The 16,247-nt window shown below is 43.1% G+C and overlaps 1 protein-coding gene across 4 annotated transcripts in view; it reads left to right on the plus strand.

Moving 5' to 3' along the window:
• The first annotated feature begins 2,388 nt into the window (after positions 1 to 2,388).
• The window catches only part of LOC141145232 (NXPE family member 1-like), a 216,022-nt gene continuing 202,163 nt past the window's right edge, over positions 2,389 to 16,247 (plus strand). For 2 of the 4 annotated variants that reach the window (XM_073631739.1, XM_073631737.1), the window contains exons 1-2: positions 2,389 to 3,083; positions 3,188 to 3,288. Coding sequence is in view for 2 of the 4 variants with exons in the window: in XM_073631737.1 (XP_073487838.1) it covers positions 3,196 to 3,288 (93 nt within the window). In the remaining 2 variants the exon portion in view is untranslated. The remainder of the gene's footprint in view (positions 3,084 to 3,187; positions 3,289 to 16,247) is intronic. The other 2 variants (XM_073631741.1, XM_073631738.1) reach the window with 1 other exon arrangement.

Raw genomic sequence — 16,247 nt, forward strand, 5'->3', positions numbered from 1 at the left:
GCGAACCATCCACATGAATGAAAAGAATATCACTGACAGGAGGGAGGATGGATAACTAGCTAACCTCATGACCGGCAAATTGAAGAACCCGGGCAAGCCAATTTCCTTACCCAATTGGTCAGCTTTGCTCCTGTTAATAAAAATTTTCAGCCAATTATCATACAAACATACATGTTGTAATTTCAAACAGGACTGATTCCTCCTGCTGGAAGACACAACTTTAGAGATATGTAAAGCGTCACAAAAGATAAAGAAAAGATAGCATTTAAAAAAAAAAGCTTCATCGGAAGAAAAGCAAACAGAACTGGTAACTTTGCAAATTAATATAAGAATTTTAGGGGTTATAGGATTCCTATTATCCCTTAAAAATGTACCTTTTTGTACCCCAGGGTACCACCCCTTCAATGCTTGTCGAACAAAGAAAAAAACATAAGCACGGTGTTAGATTATTTCGTTTCTGAAAGAGTCTTATGGATAAGTGCCCACAGGTGGCCAAGTCCGTACGCCATACAGACCCCAATATCTCCCTCTCCTATAAGCTTATGGTCACTTCATTGACCATAAGCTTATATCAGAATTGTTCAGCAGACTCTGCTGAATAATTCTATAACTCTGATCAGCGAATTACAACCCGCTGGTCAGAGTTATTAACCTCTAATGTGACCGCCCCCCCACCCATGCCGACGCTTCCTTGCCCACAGCCACTCCACCTTCTCCCCCCAGTCTCCTTTACTATCCCCTTCACCCCCTTCTTCCCCCCCCAGCACTGATTACCCCCCTCCACCCCATCCAACCCCCCCAAACCCGATCCCCGCAGCCACCATCATTGTTTAATCTATACCTGTTGTTGTCAGGATCGACAGGGGGTGGACCTTTAAGATGCAGGCAGATGGTGTGGACTTGTAAATTTTGTTCATTTACACAAAAATTTTAGAAACCTTCCGACTGTGTAATGCACTCAATACCCTCTGGTATGCTGCCAGCCACCTCTTTGATTTCCTGGCAGCACAACGATTCAACAGGAGTCGCCATGGGAATGAATTTTCCGCACTTGCATCATTCCGTATTACCAAGACGTTCGTTTCAACCTTCCTCTTGAGTTTCTGTTGATTACAATGTGGAACTCTTTCGTAATGGATTACATTAAAATGCTGGGTTGTTTTCTGGCTCTGGATATTGTGCCCATATTTCCTCAAGCAACATTTGTCTCTGTAGTATAAACCACAAAAAATATGCTTTACATATTTTCCATTTTAGGCTAATAAGGAAATTATTTTTAGTAATTTTCATTTAATATTTTTTTTTTATTTAGCACAGTTACACATTGATTGCTTGTTATTTTTTATAATTAAAATTAAAAAAAAAGTTTGATAGTAATTTACCAGGGTTAATAGATTTTTTTAAATTTTATAATTATTACAAACAGTATACTTCATGGTACATCAATCTATTTATAATAATTCGTACTCTCTCCTCCCACCACCAGCCTGAACCATTGATACAAGGCAGGATGGATCCACGTTTTCATGTTTTTTATGCAAATTTATGACCCTGCCATCTAATTCTCGCACCCAAAAATGGTGCTCATCAGACCAGTCAATGTTTTCCCAATCTTCTATTGCCAACATTTGGTGAGCCTGTGCAAATTGTAGCCTCAATATCATGTACTTAGGTGACAGGAGTGGCACCCTGTGTGGTCTTCTGCTGTTGTAGCCCATCTGCTTGAAGGTTCAATGTATTGTGCATAAAGAGATGGTATTCTGCATACCTTGGTTGTAACTAGTGGTTATTTGAGTAACTGTTGCCTTTCTATAATCTCGAACCTGTCTGTACCATTACAACTCTGAACTCAGACATCAAGTAGGCCCATCCATGCGTCCCGGCCCCTATATCTACATGCAGGGCGACGGATGCATTGATTACAATTTGGGGGTTATTTTTTTTGTAAGCACATGATTAGAGCCAGGGGCTCCAATTGGCTTCAAGAAAGGGTGGCCTTGGGTCGCAGAGCACTGTTCCTGAAGCACACCCAGTTGTGTGACAATAGCGAATGAATATTTGCTATTGTAACACAGATTCTCCTCCCAGCCAATCAGGAAATGGGTTGTAAGATACATATATAGCAAGAGATATTATATATATATATATATATATATATATATATATATATATATATATATATATATATATATATATATATATATATATATATATATATACCTTTTTGCAGCAGCTTTCTGGATTAAAAATGCATGTACTTGCAGATAAACTTCCTGGTTCCTGGAGGGGGAGGAGCAAAGGTTTCCCTAGTTAAGGGTGGCGGCAACTTTCTTTGACTCTGTTGTTGCTATGGAAACCCGACCTGCAAACTATTACGTTGCTTGTGCTGCACTGAGCATGTGCGAGATGTGCAGGTGCATGCTGGGTAACCAGCATACAACAGAATACAGAAAGAGATACTAGAAAACAATGGTGCAAAAATACAAAAACTGACTTTAGTTTACAGTAAAGGTTCTAGTGCTGTGTTTGCTGTTCATCTAAACCATTACATCCTGTGGCAGAGGATTGTACAGGTTCTGTTCCAATCAAGTCTGTGGCAGAGACTTTTGTTCGTGCTGTGTACTGGCTGCTAGGTTAGTGAGAGAAACCTATCCAGGCGGGCAAAGATTCAACTATAAAGAGAGAGTACATTCATCTACAAGCTCTCAATTCCTAATACTACACCAAGAAAAGGTATTTGAACTTCCCTGCAACTCTCCTTCTACCTTTTTCCTGCTACTTCCTTCAATTTATGTTTATTAAAGCATTGGAAAAGATACTCAAGTGTCCGGTGCCTACATTGTCTGGTATTAAACTCAACGGGACCCTACACCCGGTTCTGGTGAAATAGAGGTGGCAAAGGTAACGGTAACAGCCCGCTTTAAACCAGCAGCTCCACCGAGAGTTATTGATACATCTGTTTTTATGAGTTGAGTACACGCCCTTTGCTGGAAACTGTGACAAGTTAACCATTGTTCTGTATCTGACTCTACATGTCATAAAGACATTGACTACTTCACAGAACACTCGAAACCAAGAACATCGTAGGTGTTGTTTGTATATTTCCTTTGCTGTTTCAATCTAGAAATGCATGTATATAATTTTTAACAAGCAAATTCCTGTCTTTTTTTCTCTCCCTCTCTTCCAGCAGATAGAATGGCAGTTGCACTAACATATAAGAGTCTACTAATTATCGTTATTGTATTTTGTCTTCTCTTAAGCCTGATTTACAATCAAAAAACAAAAAAGGTACAATTACGAAACTGATTATTTATTATTTTTTTTTTAAATAATTATTACCTTGCCCCATTATCTGCTGTATACATTATTATAGCCATGATTTCACTAGACTATACCTTCTACCTCCATTCATAAGGTGCCAGTAGGTGTATAAATGTATATTAGACATGTTTGTTCATTTTAGACTTTGGGTTCATACACTCATGTGTGATAACAGGCAGGGTGTTGCAGGCACGACTGTAACTTTGTTTTGCTGGTGTCACTATCCTTGTATGTACAGATTAAACCAGAACGCAGCAACAGTAGACAGTGGGGTGGTCAGGGCACAGGCCAAAGTAAGTAGCAGATGAGCAGCTGACTACCAAGTTGGGGAGAGCTGTGAAGTCACAGACATAGTCAGAAGGAAATCACAGAATTGGTAATAGTAACAGGTTCAAATGAAAGGCTGAAGTGGGAATTCAAAGCAGGTCATAGAGCAATTGTCAGTCGGGTGCAGAGAAAGGCAAAGGAACAGTGTCAGGTAACAACATGCACCTGAAGACTCAGCACTGACTTTAGGTAATTAATTTCCACTTTTGCAGCTAAATTAGGACAATACCTACTTTAGATTTGTTACCATGTTCCCATACATATACTGTACATAGCATAACTTAAAAAATAGAAAATAAAATTGCTACTTACATTTTACCTGTTCTTTTCTGAAAAATCCCAAACTGAAGTTTTCTTCTGTTATGCAATGTTAAGGAAGGGGCTGGGAATTAAAGCGGTGTCCCCCTCCAAAAATTTAAAGTTAGCAGCTACACATATTGTAGCTGCTGACTTTTAATATATGGGGCACTTACCTGTCCTGGAATCCAGCGATGTCAGCACCCCAGCCGATGTTTCCATCGGCTGTCAGGTGCTGCCCCTGCCATTGCCGTTAAGGGAAGCCAGCAATGAAGCCTTGCGGCTTCACAGCCAGGTCCCTAATGCACATGTGCGAAGCGCGCTGCGCTCTCTTACTGGCCTGGCAGCAGGGGAAGGAGAAGGGAGCCAAACCTATGACATGGCGAGGTCCGACAGAAGTGGGGGCAGGGTACCTGTCAAAAACAGGTACCCGCTTCCCCCCCGAGAAGGTGCCAAATGTGGCAGCGGAGGGGGGAATCAGGTAAGTGGAAGTTCCACTTTTGGGTGGAACTCCGCTTTAATGTGTGTACTGTATACCATGTCTGTACTGTTCTGGAAGATCTCATTATCATTTGTAAATTAAATTTGAACACTGTTTGTGCTAACAAAAGGTTAAAGATCTAGAAACTTGGCTTCTGCATTGAGCAAAACGTGTCCCATTGTGTCCCATTCTTTGTCTGAGGACAGACTTCCTTTGAAATTATTCACCATTGCTTGCAGTGGGGCTCCCTGCAGGCTCCTCCTCTCCATGCGACAAGTCCAATTAATAGCAGTAATTTTACAAAACATTTTAATCATGCATGCATTAATCAAACTAAAGCTGCATTTTTTACACATCGTCAGCTTCTAAAAAGAAAGCTGAGCTGGGTGTTTGTTAAAAAAGAAAAGAAAAAGAAAAACACATTAAAGGGCCAGCACACCATTTAGTCCTCATTCACACCGGTGCGACTTGTCATGCGATTTGACAGGTCAGGTCGCACCCTATTGTCAGCAATGGAACTGTTTGAATCGGTGCGACGCTGACTTTGCAGTGCCACTCTGATTTGAAAAAGGTAGTTCCTGCACTACTTTTGGAGATTTTTGGTGCGACTTGCATAGGCATCTGTGCATAAAGTCGTACAGGTGTCAGCCAAGTCGCACCTGAAGTTGCACTGATATGCGGCTTTGAAATTGTGCGATTTCAAGTGAAGTCACGTGATTTCAAAGCCGCATTCGGTGTGAGCCAGGGCTTAAAAAAGAAAAAAAATGGCTTGCAGTCCCACTAACATTTATTTAAAAAGATTGTGAATCATACCCAGGATGGTTCGCTCACCTCCAGGCAGTGCGAAAGTTTCAACTAAGGCCCCTTTCACACGGTCCGGATCCGCTCAGCGGAGTCCCCCAGCTCAGTGGAAGATTGCTCCGCTGAGCTCACTGAGCGAGGAGGGACCTGTCAGAGCCCCGCTGATCTCTATGGGGAGATTGGATAAAAACGGACAGCATGTCCGTTTTTATCAGATCTCATCCGATCCGCCAAGACGGATGGAAGACATATCGCTATACGTCTGTCTTGAGTGGATCAGATGGCAGACGGGTGTCCGCGGAAACATCTCCGCTGACATCCACCTGCCCATAGGAGTCAATGGATGGCCCGATCGGATCTGCCTGAAAAACGGACAGGCGGATCCGAGCGGGCTTATCATGTGAAAAGGGGCCTTACTGGGAAAAAATTGCAAGCGGTCCTCAGCCAGTATGTATGATACCCTTTAGTCTGACTATTATGCTGTATGTGTGCCAGAAATGGAAGGATGCCCACCTACCAGATATATTGTTAAGCCATGATATTGATGTTCACAAATACTAAAATTGTAGTTAAGCCTGGTGCACACTGAGTTTTTTTTCTGTTCAACCCAGCAGGTTGAACAAAAAAAAAACTGCCAGGGCCGCTGTACTAAAGATCCGATGTTAGTACAGTGATCTCCCCCAGTGAGCTATTGTGTTCTGACAACAGCTAATAGTTGTCAGATTACCAGCTGCTATTTATGTAAATTAGAAGTCTCCATATCCTTATTCTTACAGCTTCAATCATGAACTGACAAGTCATCATAAAGTGATGGTGCAGGTAGCACAAATATTCCAGTAACATTAAAGTGATATTAAACCCAAAATGTAAAATTGCAGCTTGCCAATTATTAGATGTGATGGCTCCTTTCTTTTTTTCTTTTCCCTCTGTTTTCACCTGGTGATCTGGCCAGTAATACACGTTCTGCATTAGAGTGCCCCCACTCTGGATGAAGGAGCACAGGGGCACCTTTGGACAGCAGCATTGTCAGTCTAGAAGGAGGGAGTGTTAGATGTACTAGCAGATTTAAATACACTAACAAAGTGAAGCCAAACTCCAGCTCACAATTTTTAAGTGGTTACAGCAAACTATTTATTTCCTTTTAGGATAAAGATTTTATTTAAATAAAAGCTGATCATTATAAGCACCCCTGCTAGTGTTATATGATTTGTCTATTCTCTGTAAGGTGCTGTTCACACTGGTATTAAAAACAGATGTTGAAGACACATTTTTTAATGGTCCCTAAACGCTGTTCACATTTCGTCTTCATTACTCTCGGGATGAAGCCCAGAAGAAATTGGGAATCCACTGGATTTCACATCCAGATGTGGTCAATAAAATTCTGCCTCTTTTAGTCGAGTATTGGAAATTTTATGCAGGGTCTTCCAGAAATAACATGGGATGCCTTTAAGGCCTATACAAGAGGACAGTATATATCCACCATTAAGGCGGTTAATAAGGCTCAACGAGCAAATAGTGAGGCTTTGCAGGCCATAGTGGATGAAAAAACAGCCCAATATGCTGTGGTTCATATTGGGGATCGTAATGGTCGGTTTTTTGCCATGATGGCTGAACATGAACTGCCTAGTATTCCAATTTCGGAAATACGTACCCCCTCAGGAGATATGGCTTGTTTTGGAAACTTTTCGGCAATTTGATCAGACATTATATACATCCCAGTTGACTCCTGATTTCCAGCCAGCTGAATTAGCGGCTTGGCTGGACTCAGTTGCACTGGCCTGGCTAACAGAGAGTGAGAGGGATATGCTAGTGCGTCCTATAACATCGGAAGAAGTTCTTTCGGCCATTAGTTCCTTTCCATTGGGGAAGTCACTGGGAACGGCTGGTCTTCCTATTGAATTCTACAAGGCCCATGGAGACCTTCTTGCCCCTGTACTGGCTTCTCTTTACTCTGAAAGAGGGAGATTTGCTGGACTCAATGAGCCATGCTCATATAGTCTTAATTTACACTTGCTCTTTTAACCACTTGACGACCGCCTCATGCCGATTTACGTCGGCAAGGTGGCACGGACAGGCAAAATCACGTATATATACGTGATTTGCCTTCCGCGGGTGGGGGGTCCGAGGCGGTCGTCTTTTGTCCAGCGGCGATCAGAGGTGAGAGGGAGACCATCCGTTCGTGGCCCCCCCCTCGCGATCGCCGCCGGCCAATCAGATCACTTCCTTTGCTGCTGTATGCTAAACAGCAGCAAAGGAAATGATGTCATCTCTCCTCGGCTCGGTATTCCGTTGCAGCGCCGAGGAGAGAAGACTTCACTGTGAGTGCACCAACACTACACAACACAGTAGAACATGCCAGGCACACAAAACTTGGGGCAACTTGAGGGCGTACAAGTCGGATCCCAAGTCGCCCCAGTGTGAACCGAGCCTAAGTGTTACAGGTGACGCTGGTTAGTTTGTTTATTTTTTTTAGTGTCAGGGCACCCGCCGTTTATTACCGAATAAAGGTTTAGCCCCCTGATCGCCCGGCGGTGATATGCGTCGCCCCAGGCAGCATCAGATTAGCGCCAGTACCGCTAACACCCACGCACGCAGCATACGCCTCCCTTAGTGGTATAGTATCTGATCGGATCAATATATGATCCGATCAGATCTATACTAGCGTCCCCAGCAGTTTAGGGTTCCCAAAAACACAGTGTTAGCGGGATCAGCCCAGATACCTGCTAGCACCTGCGTTTTGCCCCTCCGCCCGGCCCACCCAAGTGCAGTATCGATCGATCATTGTCACTTACAAAACACTAAACGCATAACTGCAGCGTTCGCAGAGTCAGGCCTGATCCCTGCGATCACTAACATTTTTTTGGTAGCATTTTGGTGAACTGGCAAGCACCATCCCCAGGCAGCGTCAGGTTAGCGCCAGTAGCGCTAACACCCATGCACGCACCGTACACCTCCCTTAGTGGTATAGTATCTGAACGGATCAATATTTGATCCGATCAGATCTATACTAGCGTCCCCAGCAGTTTAGGGTTCCCAAAAACGCAGTGTTAGCGGGATCAGCCCAGATACCTGCTAGCACCTGCGTTTTGCCCCTCCGCCCGGCCCAGCCCAGCCCACCCAAGTGCAGTATCGATCGATCACTGACACTTACAAAACACTAAATGCATAACTGCAGCGTTCGCAGAGTCAGGCCTGATCCCTGCGATCGCTAACAGTTTTTTTGGTAGTATTTTGGTGAACTGGCAAGCACCAGCCCCAAGCAGCGTCAGATTAGCGCCAGTACCGCTAACACCCACGCACGCACCGTACACCTCGCTTAGTGGTATAGTATCTGAACGGATCAATATCTGATCCGATCAGATCTATACTAGCGTCCCCAGCAGTTTAGGGTTCCCAAAAACGCAGTGTTAGCGGGATCATCCCAGATACCTGCTAGCACCTGCATTTTGCCCCTCCGCCCGGCCCAGCTCAGCCCACCCAAGTGCAGTATCGATCGATCACTGTCACTTACAAAACACTAAACGCATAACTGCAGTGTTCGCAGAGTCAGGCCTGATCCTTGCGATCGCTAACAGTTTTTTTGGTAGCTTTTTATTGAACTTGCAAGCGCCAGCGGCCTAGTACACCCCGGTCGTAGTCAAACCAGCACTGCAGTAACACTTGGTGACGTGGCAAGTCCCATAAGTGCAGTTCAAGCTGGTGAGGTGGCAAGCACAAGTAGTGTCCCGCTGCCACCAAAAAGACAAACACAGGCCCGTCGTGCCCATAGTGCCCTTCCTGCTGCATTCGCCAATCCTAATTGGGAACCCACCGCTTCTGCAGCACCCGTACTTCCCCCATTCACATCCCCAACCAAATGCAGTCGGCTGCATGAGAGGCATTTTCTTTATGTCCTCCCGAGTACCCCTACCCAACGAACCCCCCAAAAAGATGTTGTGTCTGCAGCAAGCGCGGATATAGGCGTGACACCCGCTATTATTGTCCCTCCTGTCCTGACAATCCTGGTCTTTGCATTGGTGAATGTTTTGAACGCTACCATTCATTAGTTGAGTATTAGCGTAGGGTACAGCATTGCACAGACTAGGCACACTTTCACAGGGTCTCCCAAGATGCCATCGCATTTTGAGAGACCCTAACCTGGAACCGGTTACCGTTATAAAAGTTAGTTACAAAAAAAGTATAAAAAAAAATATATATATATATAAAATAAAAAAAAATAGTTGTCGTTTTATTGTTCTCTCTCTCTCTCTATTCTCTCTCTCTTGTTCTGCTCTTTTTTACTGTATTCTATTCTGCAATGTTTTATTGTTATTATGTTTTATCATGTTTGCTTTTCAGGTATGCAATTTTTTATACTTTACCGTTTACTGTGCTTTATTGTTAACCATTTTTTTGTCTTCAGGTACGCCATTCACGACTTTGAATGGTTATACCAGAATGATGCATGCAGGTTTAGGTATCATCTTGGTATCATTCTTTTCAGCCAGCGGTCGGCTTTCATGTAAAAGCAATCCTAGTGGCTAATTAGTCTCTAGACTGCTTTTACAAGCCATGGGAGGGAATGCCCCCCCCCCCCCCACCGTCTTCCGTGTTTTTCTCTGGCTCTCCTGTCTCAACAGGGAACCTGAGAATGCAGCCGGTGATTCAGCCAGCTGACCATAGAGCTGATAAGAGACCAGAGTGGCTCCAAACATCTCTATGGCCTAAGAAACCGGAAGCTACGAGCATTTTATGACTTAGATTTCGCCAGATGTAAATAGCGCCATTGGGAAATTGGGGAAGCATTTTATCACACCGATCTTGGTGTCATCAGATGCTTTGAGGGCAGAGGAGAGATCTGGGGTCTAATAGACCCCAATTTTTTCAAAAAAGAGTACCTGTCACTACCTATTGCTATCATAGGGGATATTTACATTCCCCGAGATAACAATAAAAATGATTAAAAAAAAAAAAAATGAAAGGAACAGTTTAAAAATAAGATAAAAAAGCAAAAAAATAATAAAGAAAAAAAAAAAAAAAAAGCACCCCTGTCGCCCCCTGCTCTCGGGCTAAGGCGAACCCAAGCGGCGGTCTGTCGTCAAACGTAAACAGCAATTGCACCATGCATGTGAGGTATCGCCGCGAAGGTCGAGGGCAGTAATTTTTGCAGTAGACCTCCTCTGTAAATCTAAAGTGGTAACCTGTAAAGGCTTTTAAAGGCTTTTAAAAATGTATTTATTTTGTTGCCACTGCACGTTTGTGCGCAATTTTAAAGCATGTCATGTTTGGTATCCATGTACTTGGCCTAAGATCATCTTTTTTATTTCATCAAACATTTGGGCAATATAGTGTGTTTTAGTGCATTAAAATTTTAAAAAGTGTGTTTTTTCCCCAAAAAATGCGTTTGAAAAATCGCTGCACAAATACTGTGTGAAAAAAAAAATGAAACACCCACCATTTTAATCTGTAGGGCATTTGCTTTAAAAAAATATATAATGTTTGGGGGTTCAAAGTAATTTTTTTGCAAAAAAAAATAATTTTTCATGTAAACAAAAAGTGTCAGAAAGGGCTTTGTCTTCAAGTGGTTAGAAGAGTGGGTGATGTGTGACATAAGCTTCTAAATGTTGTGCATAAAATGCCAGGACAGTTCAAAACCCCCCATTTTGGAAAGTAGACACCCCAAGCTATTTGCTGAGAGGCATGTCGAGTCCATGGAATATTTTATATTGTGACACAAGTTGCGGGAAAGAGACAAATTTATTTTTTTTTTTTTGCACAAAGTTCTCACTAAATGATATATTGCTCAAACATGCCATGGGAATATGTGAAATTACACCCCAAAATACATTCTGCTGCTTCTCCTGAGTACGGGGATACCACATGTGTGAGACTTTTTGGGAGCCTAGCCGCGTACGGAACCCCGAAAACCAAGCACCGCCTTCAGGCTTTCTAAGGGCGTGAATTTTTGATTTCACTCTTCACTGCCTATCACAGTTTCGCAGGCCATGGAAAGCCCAGGTGGCACAAAACCCCCCCAAATGACCCCATTTTGGAAAGTAGACACCCCAAGCTATTTGCTGAGAGGTATAGTGAGTATTTTGCAGACCTCACTTTTTGTCACAAAGTTTTGAAAATTGAAAAAAGAAAAAAAAAACGTTTTTTCTTGTCTTTCTTCATTTTCAAAAACAAATGAGAGCTGCAAAATACTCACCATGCCTCTCAGCAAATAGCTTGGGGTGTCTACTTTCCAAAATGGGGTCATTTGGGGGGGTTTTGTGCCACCTGGGCATTGCATGGCCTCCGAAACTGTGATAGGCAGTGAAGAGTGAAATCAAAAATTTTCACCCTTAGAAATCCTGAAGGCGGTGCTTGGTTTTCGGGGCCCCGTACGCGGCTAGGCTCCCAAAAAGTCCCACACATGTGGTATTCCCATACTCAGGAGAAGCAGCTAAATGTATTTTGGGGTGCAATTCCACATATGCCCATGGCCTGTGTGAGCAATATATCATTTAGTGACAACTTTGTGCAAAAAAAAAAAAAAAAAAAGTGTCACTTTCCCGCAACTTGTGTCAAAATATAAAATATTCCATGGACTCAATATGCCTCTCAGCAAATAGCTTGGGGTGTCTACTTTCCAAAATGGGGTCATTTGGGGGAGTTTTGTGCCACCTGGGCATTCCATGGCCTCCGAAACTGTGATAGGCAGTGAAGAGTGAAATCAAAAATTTTCACCCTTAGAAATCCTGAAGGCGGTGCTTGGTTTTCGGGGCCCCGTACGTGGCTAGGCTCCCAAAAAGTCCCACACATGTGGTATCCCCATACTCAGGAGAAGCAGCTGAATGTATTTTGGGGTGCAATTCCACATAGGCCCATGGCCTGTGTGAGCAATATATCATTTAGTGACAACTTTTTGTAAATATTTTTTTTTTTTTTGTCATTATTCAATCACTTGGGACAAAAAAAATAAATATTCAATGGGTTCAACATGCCTCTCAGCAATTTCCTTGGGGTGTCTACTTTCCAAAATGGGGTCATTTGGGGGGGTTTTGTACTGCCCTGCCATTTTAGCACCTCAAGAAATGACATAGGCAGTCATAAACTAAAAGCTGTGTAAATTACAGAAAATGTACCCTAGTTTGTAGACGCTATAACTTTTGCGCAAACCAATAAATATATGCTTATTGACATTTTTTTTACCAAAGACATGTGGCCGAATACATTTTGGCCTAAATGTATGACTAAAATTTAGCTTATTGGATTTTTTTTATAACAAAAAGTAGAAAATATCATTTTTTTTCAAAATTTTCGGTCTTTTTCCGTTTATAGCGCAAAAAATAAAAACTGCAGAGGTGATCAAATACCATCAAAAGAAAGCTCTATTTGTGGGAAGAAAAGGACGTAAATTTCGTTTGGGTACAGCATTGCATGACCGCGCAATTAGCAGTTAAAGCGACACAGTGCCAAATTGGAAAAAGACCTCTGGTCCTTAGGCAGCATAATGGTCCGGGGCTCAAGTGGTTAAATGCAGACTTTAAGATTTTGACAAAACATATTTCCCGACGATTACAACCTATGATGCCTAGAATTATTGCTCCAGATCAGACAGGGTTTATGGCCGGTTGGGCCACTGATGTGAATTTGCGGAGGCTATATACTAATATTCATGCTTCCCATCTTAACCACAAATTGGCCCAAGCCAATTTTCAGCTTTCAGCGCTGTCGCAATTTGAATGACAATTGCGCGGTCATACAACACTGTACCCAAACAATTTTTTTATCGTTTTGTTCCCACAAATAGAGCTTTCTTTTAGTGGTATTTAATCACCTCTGTGGTTTTTATTTTTTGCGCAACAAATAAAAAAAGACCGAAAATTTTGAAAAAAAAACAAGTTTTTCTTTGTTTCTGTTAAAAATGTTTGTAAATAAGTACGTTTCCTTCTTCAATGATGGGCACTGATATGGCTGCACTGATGGGCACTGATAAGGCGGCACTGATGGGCACCGATGAGGTGGCACCAATGAGGTGGCAATGATGAGGTGGCACTTACAGGCACTGATGATGGGCACTGATGGACACCGATAGGTGGCACTGGTATGCGGCACTGATGGGCACTCATAGGCGGCACTGATGGGCACTCATAGGCAGCACTGATGGGTACTTATGGGTGGCACTGATAGGTGGCACAGATGGGCACTGATTGGCACTGATAGATGGACACTGATGGGTGGCACTGTTGACACTGATTGGTGACACTGATGACATTGATGGGTGGCATTGCTGCGCATCACTGATTTATAATAGTGCCAGTCAGTGTCCATTTGTGATTGCCACAGATTGGGAACAGACTGGGCACATTGGGCACATGTGGATGGCCATGGGGTACTTACCTGGCCATCCACATGTTGCCCACTTCCCTGGTGGTCCTGGCGGCTTCCCTGGTGATCTAGTGCGGGCATCCGAGGGGGGGCTGCGCCGATCAACAGCTTTTTCTATTGACATCGTGATCAGCCGTGATTGGACACGGCTGATCACGTGGTAAAGAGCCTCCGCCGGAGTGTGTCAGACCCCGGGCACGCGGCGGCTGTTATTCTGAAGGACGTCATATGACGCTCAGTCAGGATAACAGAACCACCGCCCGGCCATCAATCTGCTATAGGCCGAGCGGGAAGTAGTTAATATAGGATCTAGGAGTATTGCCTCTCTAGATATAGAAAAGGCTTTTGATACTGGGAAGTACTCTGCAGAATGGGCTCTCCAATGGTATTTATAAAATGGTTGCAGGTCCTATATAGACTTCCCACAGCTGGAGTGAAAATGGGGGGGGGGGGTTTGTCGACTTCCTTTTTGTTATTTAGAGGAACTCAGCAGGGCTGCCCTCTGTCTCCGACCCTTTTCGCTATTGCTATGGAGCCTGTGGCGGAGGCTCTCTGCATCTCCCCCATTATAAAAGGGCTGAGAATTGGGTGGTTGGAGGAGAGGGTAGGCTTATATGTAGATGATCTTTTATTATTTTTGAACAACGCCGGACCCTCTCTCCAAGGGGCCTTACGGATATTGGATTCCTTTTCAATGGTTACTGGGTTGAAGGTAAATTGAACCAAGTCCTTGTTGTTCTCAATAGATATCGAGGCCCGTAGCACGGCTTCGAATGAGTAGAAAATTTCAAGTACTTATAATCTCTTGCCAAGCTTCTGAATTTTTTTCCTTGAATTTGACCTCAATTTTAGAAGATACTGGGTCAAGGTTGAAAGCGTGGAAGTCTCTACCAATGTCCTTATACTGGGATGTATTCATTTTTTTAAAAATGTATGTACCTCTTTAGACACTCTCTTCAGTGGCTCCCTGTCCTTTTTTATGGGGATCAAAACACCCCAGGTGGTTTAGCTTTTCCTGATCTATATAAATGTTTTCTAGCCACTCATCTGGTTACGGGCGTATGGTGGCTGAGTCCCGATTTATCTAATTCCTCCACTCGGTTGGAAGCAGCGGGGGTAAGGTCTACAGAAGCCCTTAAGGTACTTGTATTCAGGGGCCGTAAGGCACCCTATCAGTTGGCTGCCTCAATGCTTAACACTGTTCGAGCTTGGGAGGCTGGCCTTAGATGTGAGCATTATCTTAAGGATGCAATTTCTCCAAATGCCCCTTTTATGGCATAATCCTACTCTTCCTCAATTTTATAAATTACCAGAGCCTATTGCATGGACTAAGTATGATATTAAATTACTTTCTCAGGTAGTTACTGATCGGAAACTGTCTACATTCTCTACACTCATATTGGTAGGAGAGGGGATATGGGATTTTTAGGGTGCCAAGAAATTACTAATCAAATATATAAAAATAGAAATGTATTTATACAAACTGTATAAAACATCACAGTATCATCATACAGTAGCCATAATATGAGTAGCCAGAAGTGACTTCTTGCTCTACATGTTTTGCCATGCAATGGCTTCCTCAGGAGACTTCCAACAAGCACTGCATAACATGGTAACTATAGGTGAAAAACAATATATTAAAATCCATATTTAATAATCAGAACATTATTTTAAACACATAAGAAATGGAGATTAAATTGTCTCGCAAACACGGGTAGACCAAGAGTACCCTCCCGCTGTGTCCCCACCTGAACTGTGGAACATGTCCTATCAATGAAGGTCGTGACCCTGATGTCTTGAGGACATTGTAAAAATGCGGAGTTATCTGGTGTATCACAGAGAAGGACATACAGGCCTCATAAGGCTGAGGGTTATCTAGAAAATGGGGATACACGATGAGCTCAAACTCAAAAAATAAAAAAATCAACAAATGTTTTTTTGACCATGGTAAAATAAATATATTCAAACCTCAGAATGCGGATGTGGGAAGCAATTGATAATAATGGATGGTATCATAGCAGGTGATACTTCCAAACGGTTAGTAGATCTGAAGGCTGACTTTCCCAGAAGAAACTTCCAAGTGGTCATATACCCTAATCAACAGCCAACAAAACAAATAAGAGGAGACATTCATATCCAATCTGCTAACTTTCAATCTAAATAGTTCCCACAAATGTCTAAACGTTTTTACCTTTCACCGATTTGAAGCATCAAATATCACCTTGCCCTCACATAATGACGCCAATGAGGTGCGGATGCCGAGAAATCACCACCGCGCATGTGCGAATGGCTCCGGAAGTGACACAAGTGCGGCAATCACCCGGCGCAATGACGTGGCGCCGGAAATGATGTCACGAGCCAGCGCGACATACACACGACGCCATGTTGGAAAGTCTGCCCACAGCTGGGTGAAACCTATGGCTGTCAAAGCCAATGAACATCCAGTTTGCGGGAAGCAATGTGCAAGTGGCTAGTGGCACCAGCTTCCAAACACATATTAGGGGTTCCCCCTATATGGTTGACAGGGAAGACGCCCTGGGCGTCCATATGATCATCTATCTCCATTTCAATGTACTTGAGGGTAACTAAATTTGATCAAACATTGCCAATAGCGGCCAGCCATAGGAAAAAGGAAAATCCCAGGTCTATAAAATATTAAATAAAT

The sequence above is a fragment of the Aquarana catesbeiana genome, linkage group LG05 (genome assembly GCF_042186555.1).
Source record: "Aquarana catesbeiana isolate 2022-GZ linkage group LG05, ASM4218655v1, whole genome shotgun sequence".
In the NCBI taxonomy this organism is placed as follows: Eukaryota; Metazoa; Chordata; class Amphibia; order Anura; family Ranidae; genus Aquarana; species Aquarana catesbeiana.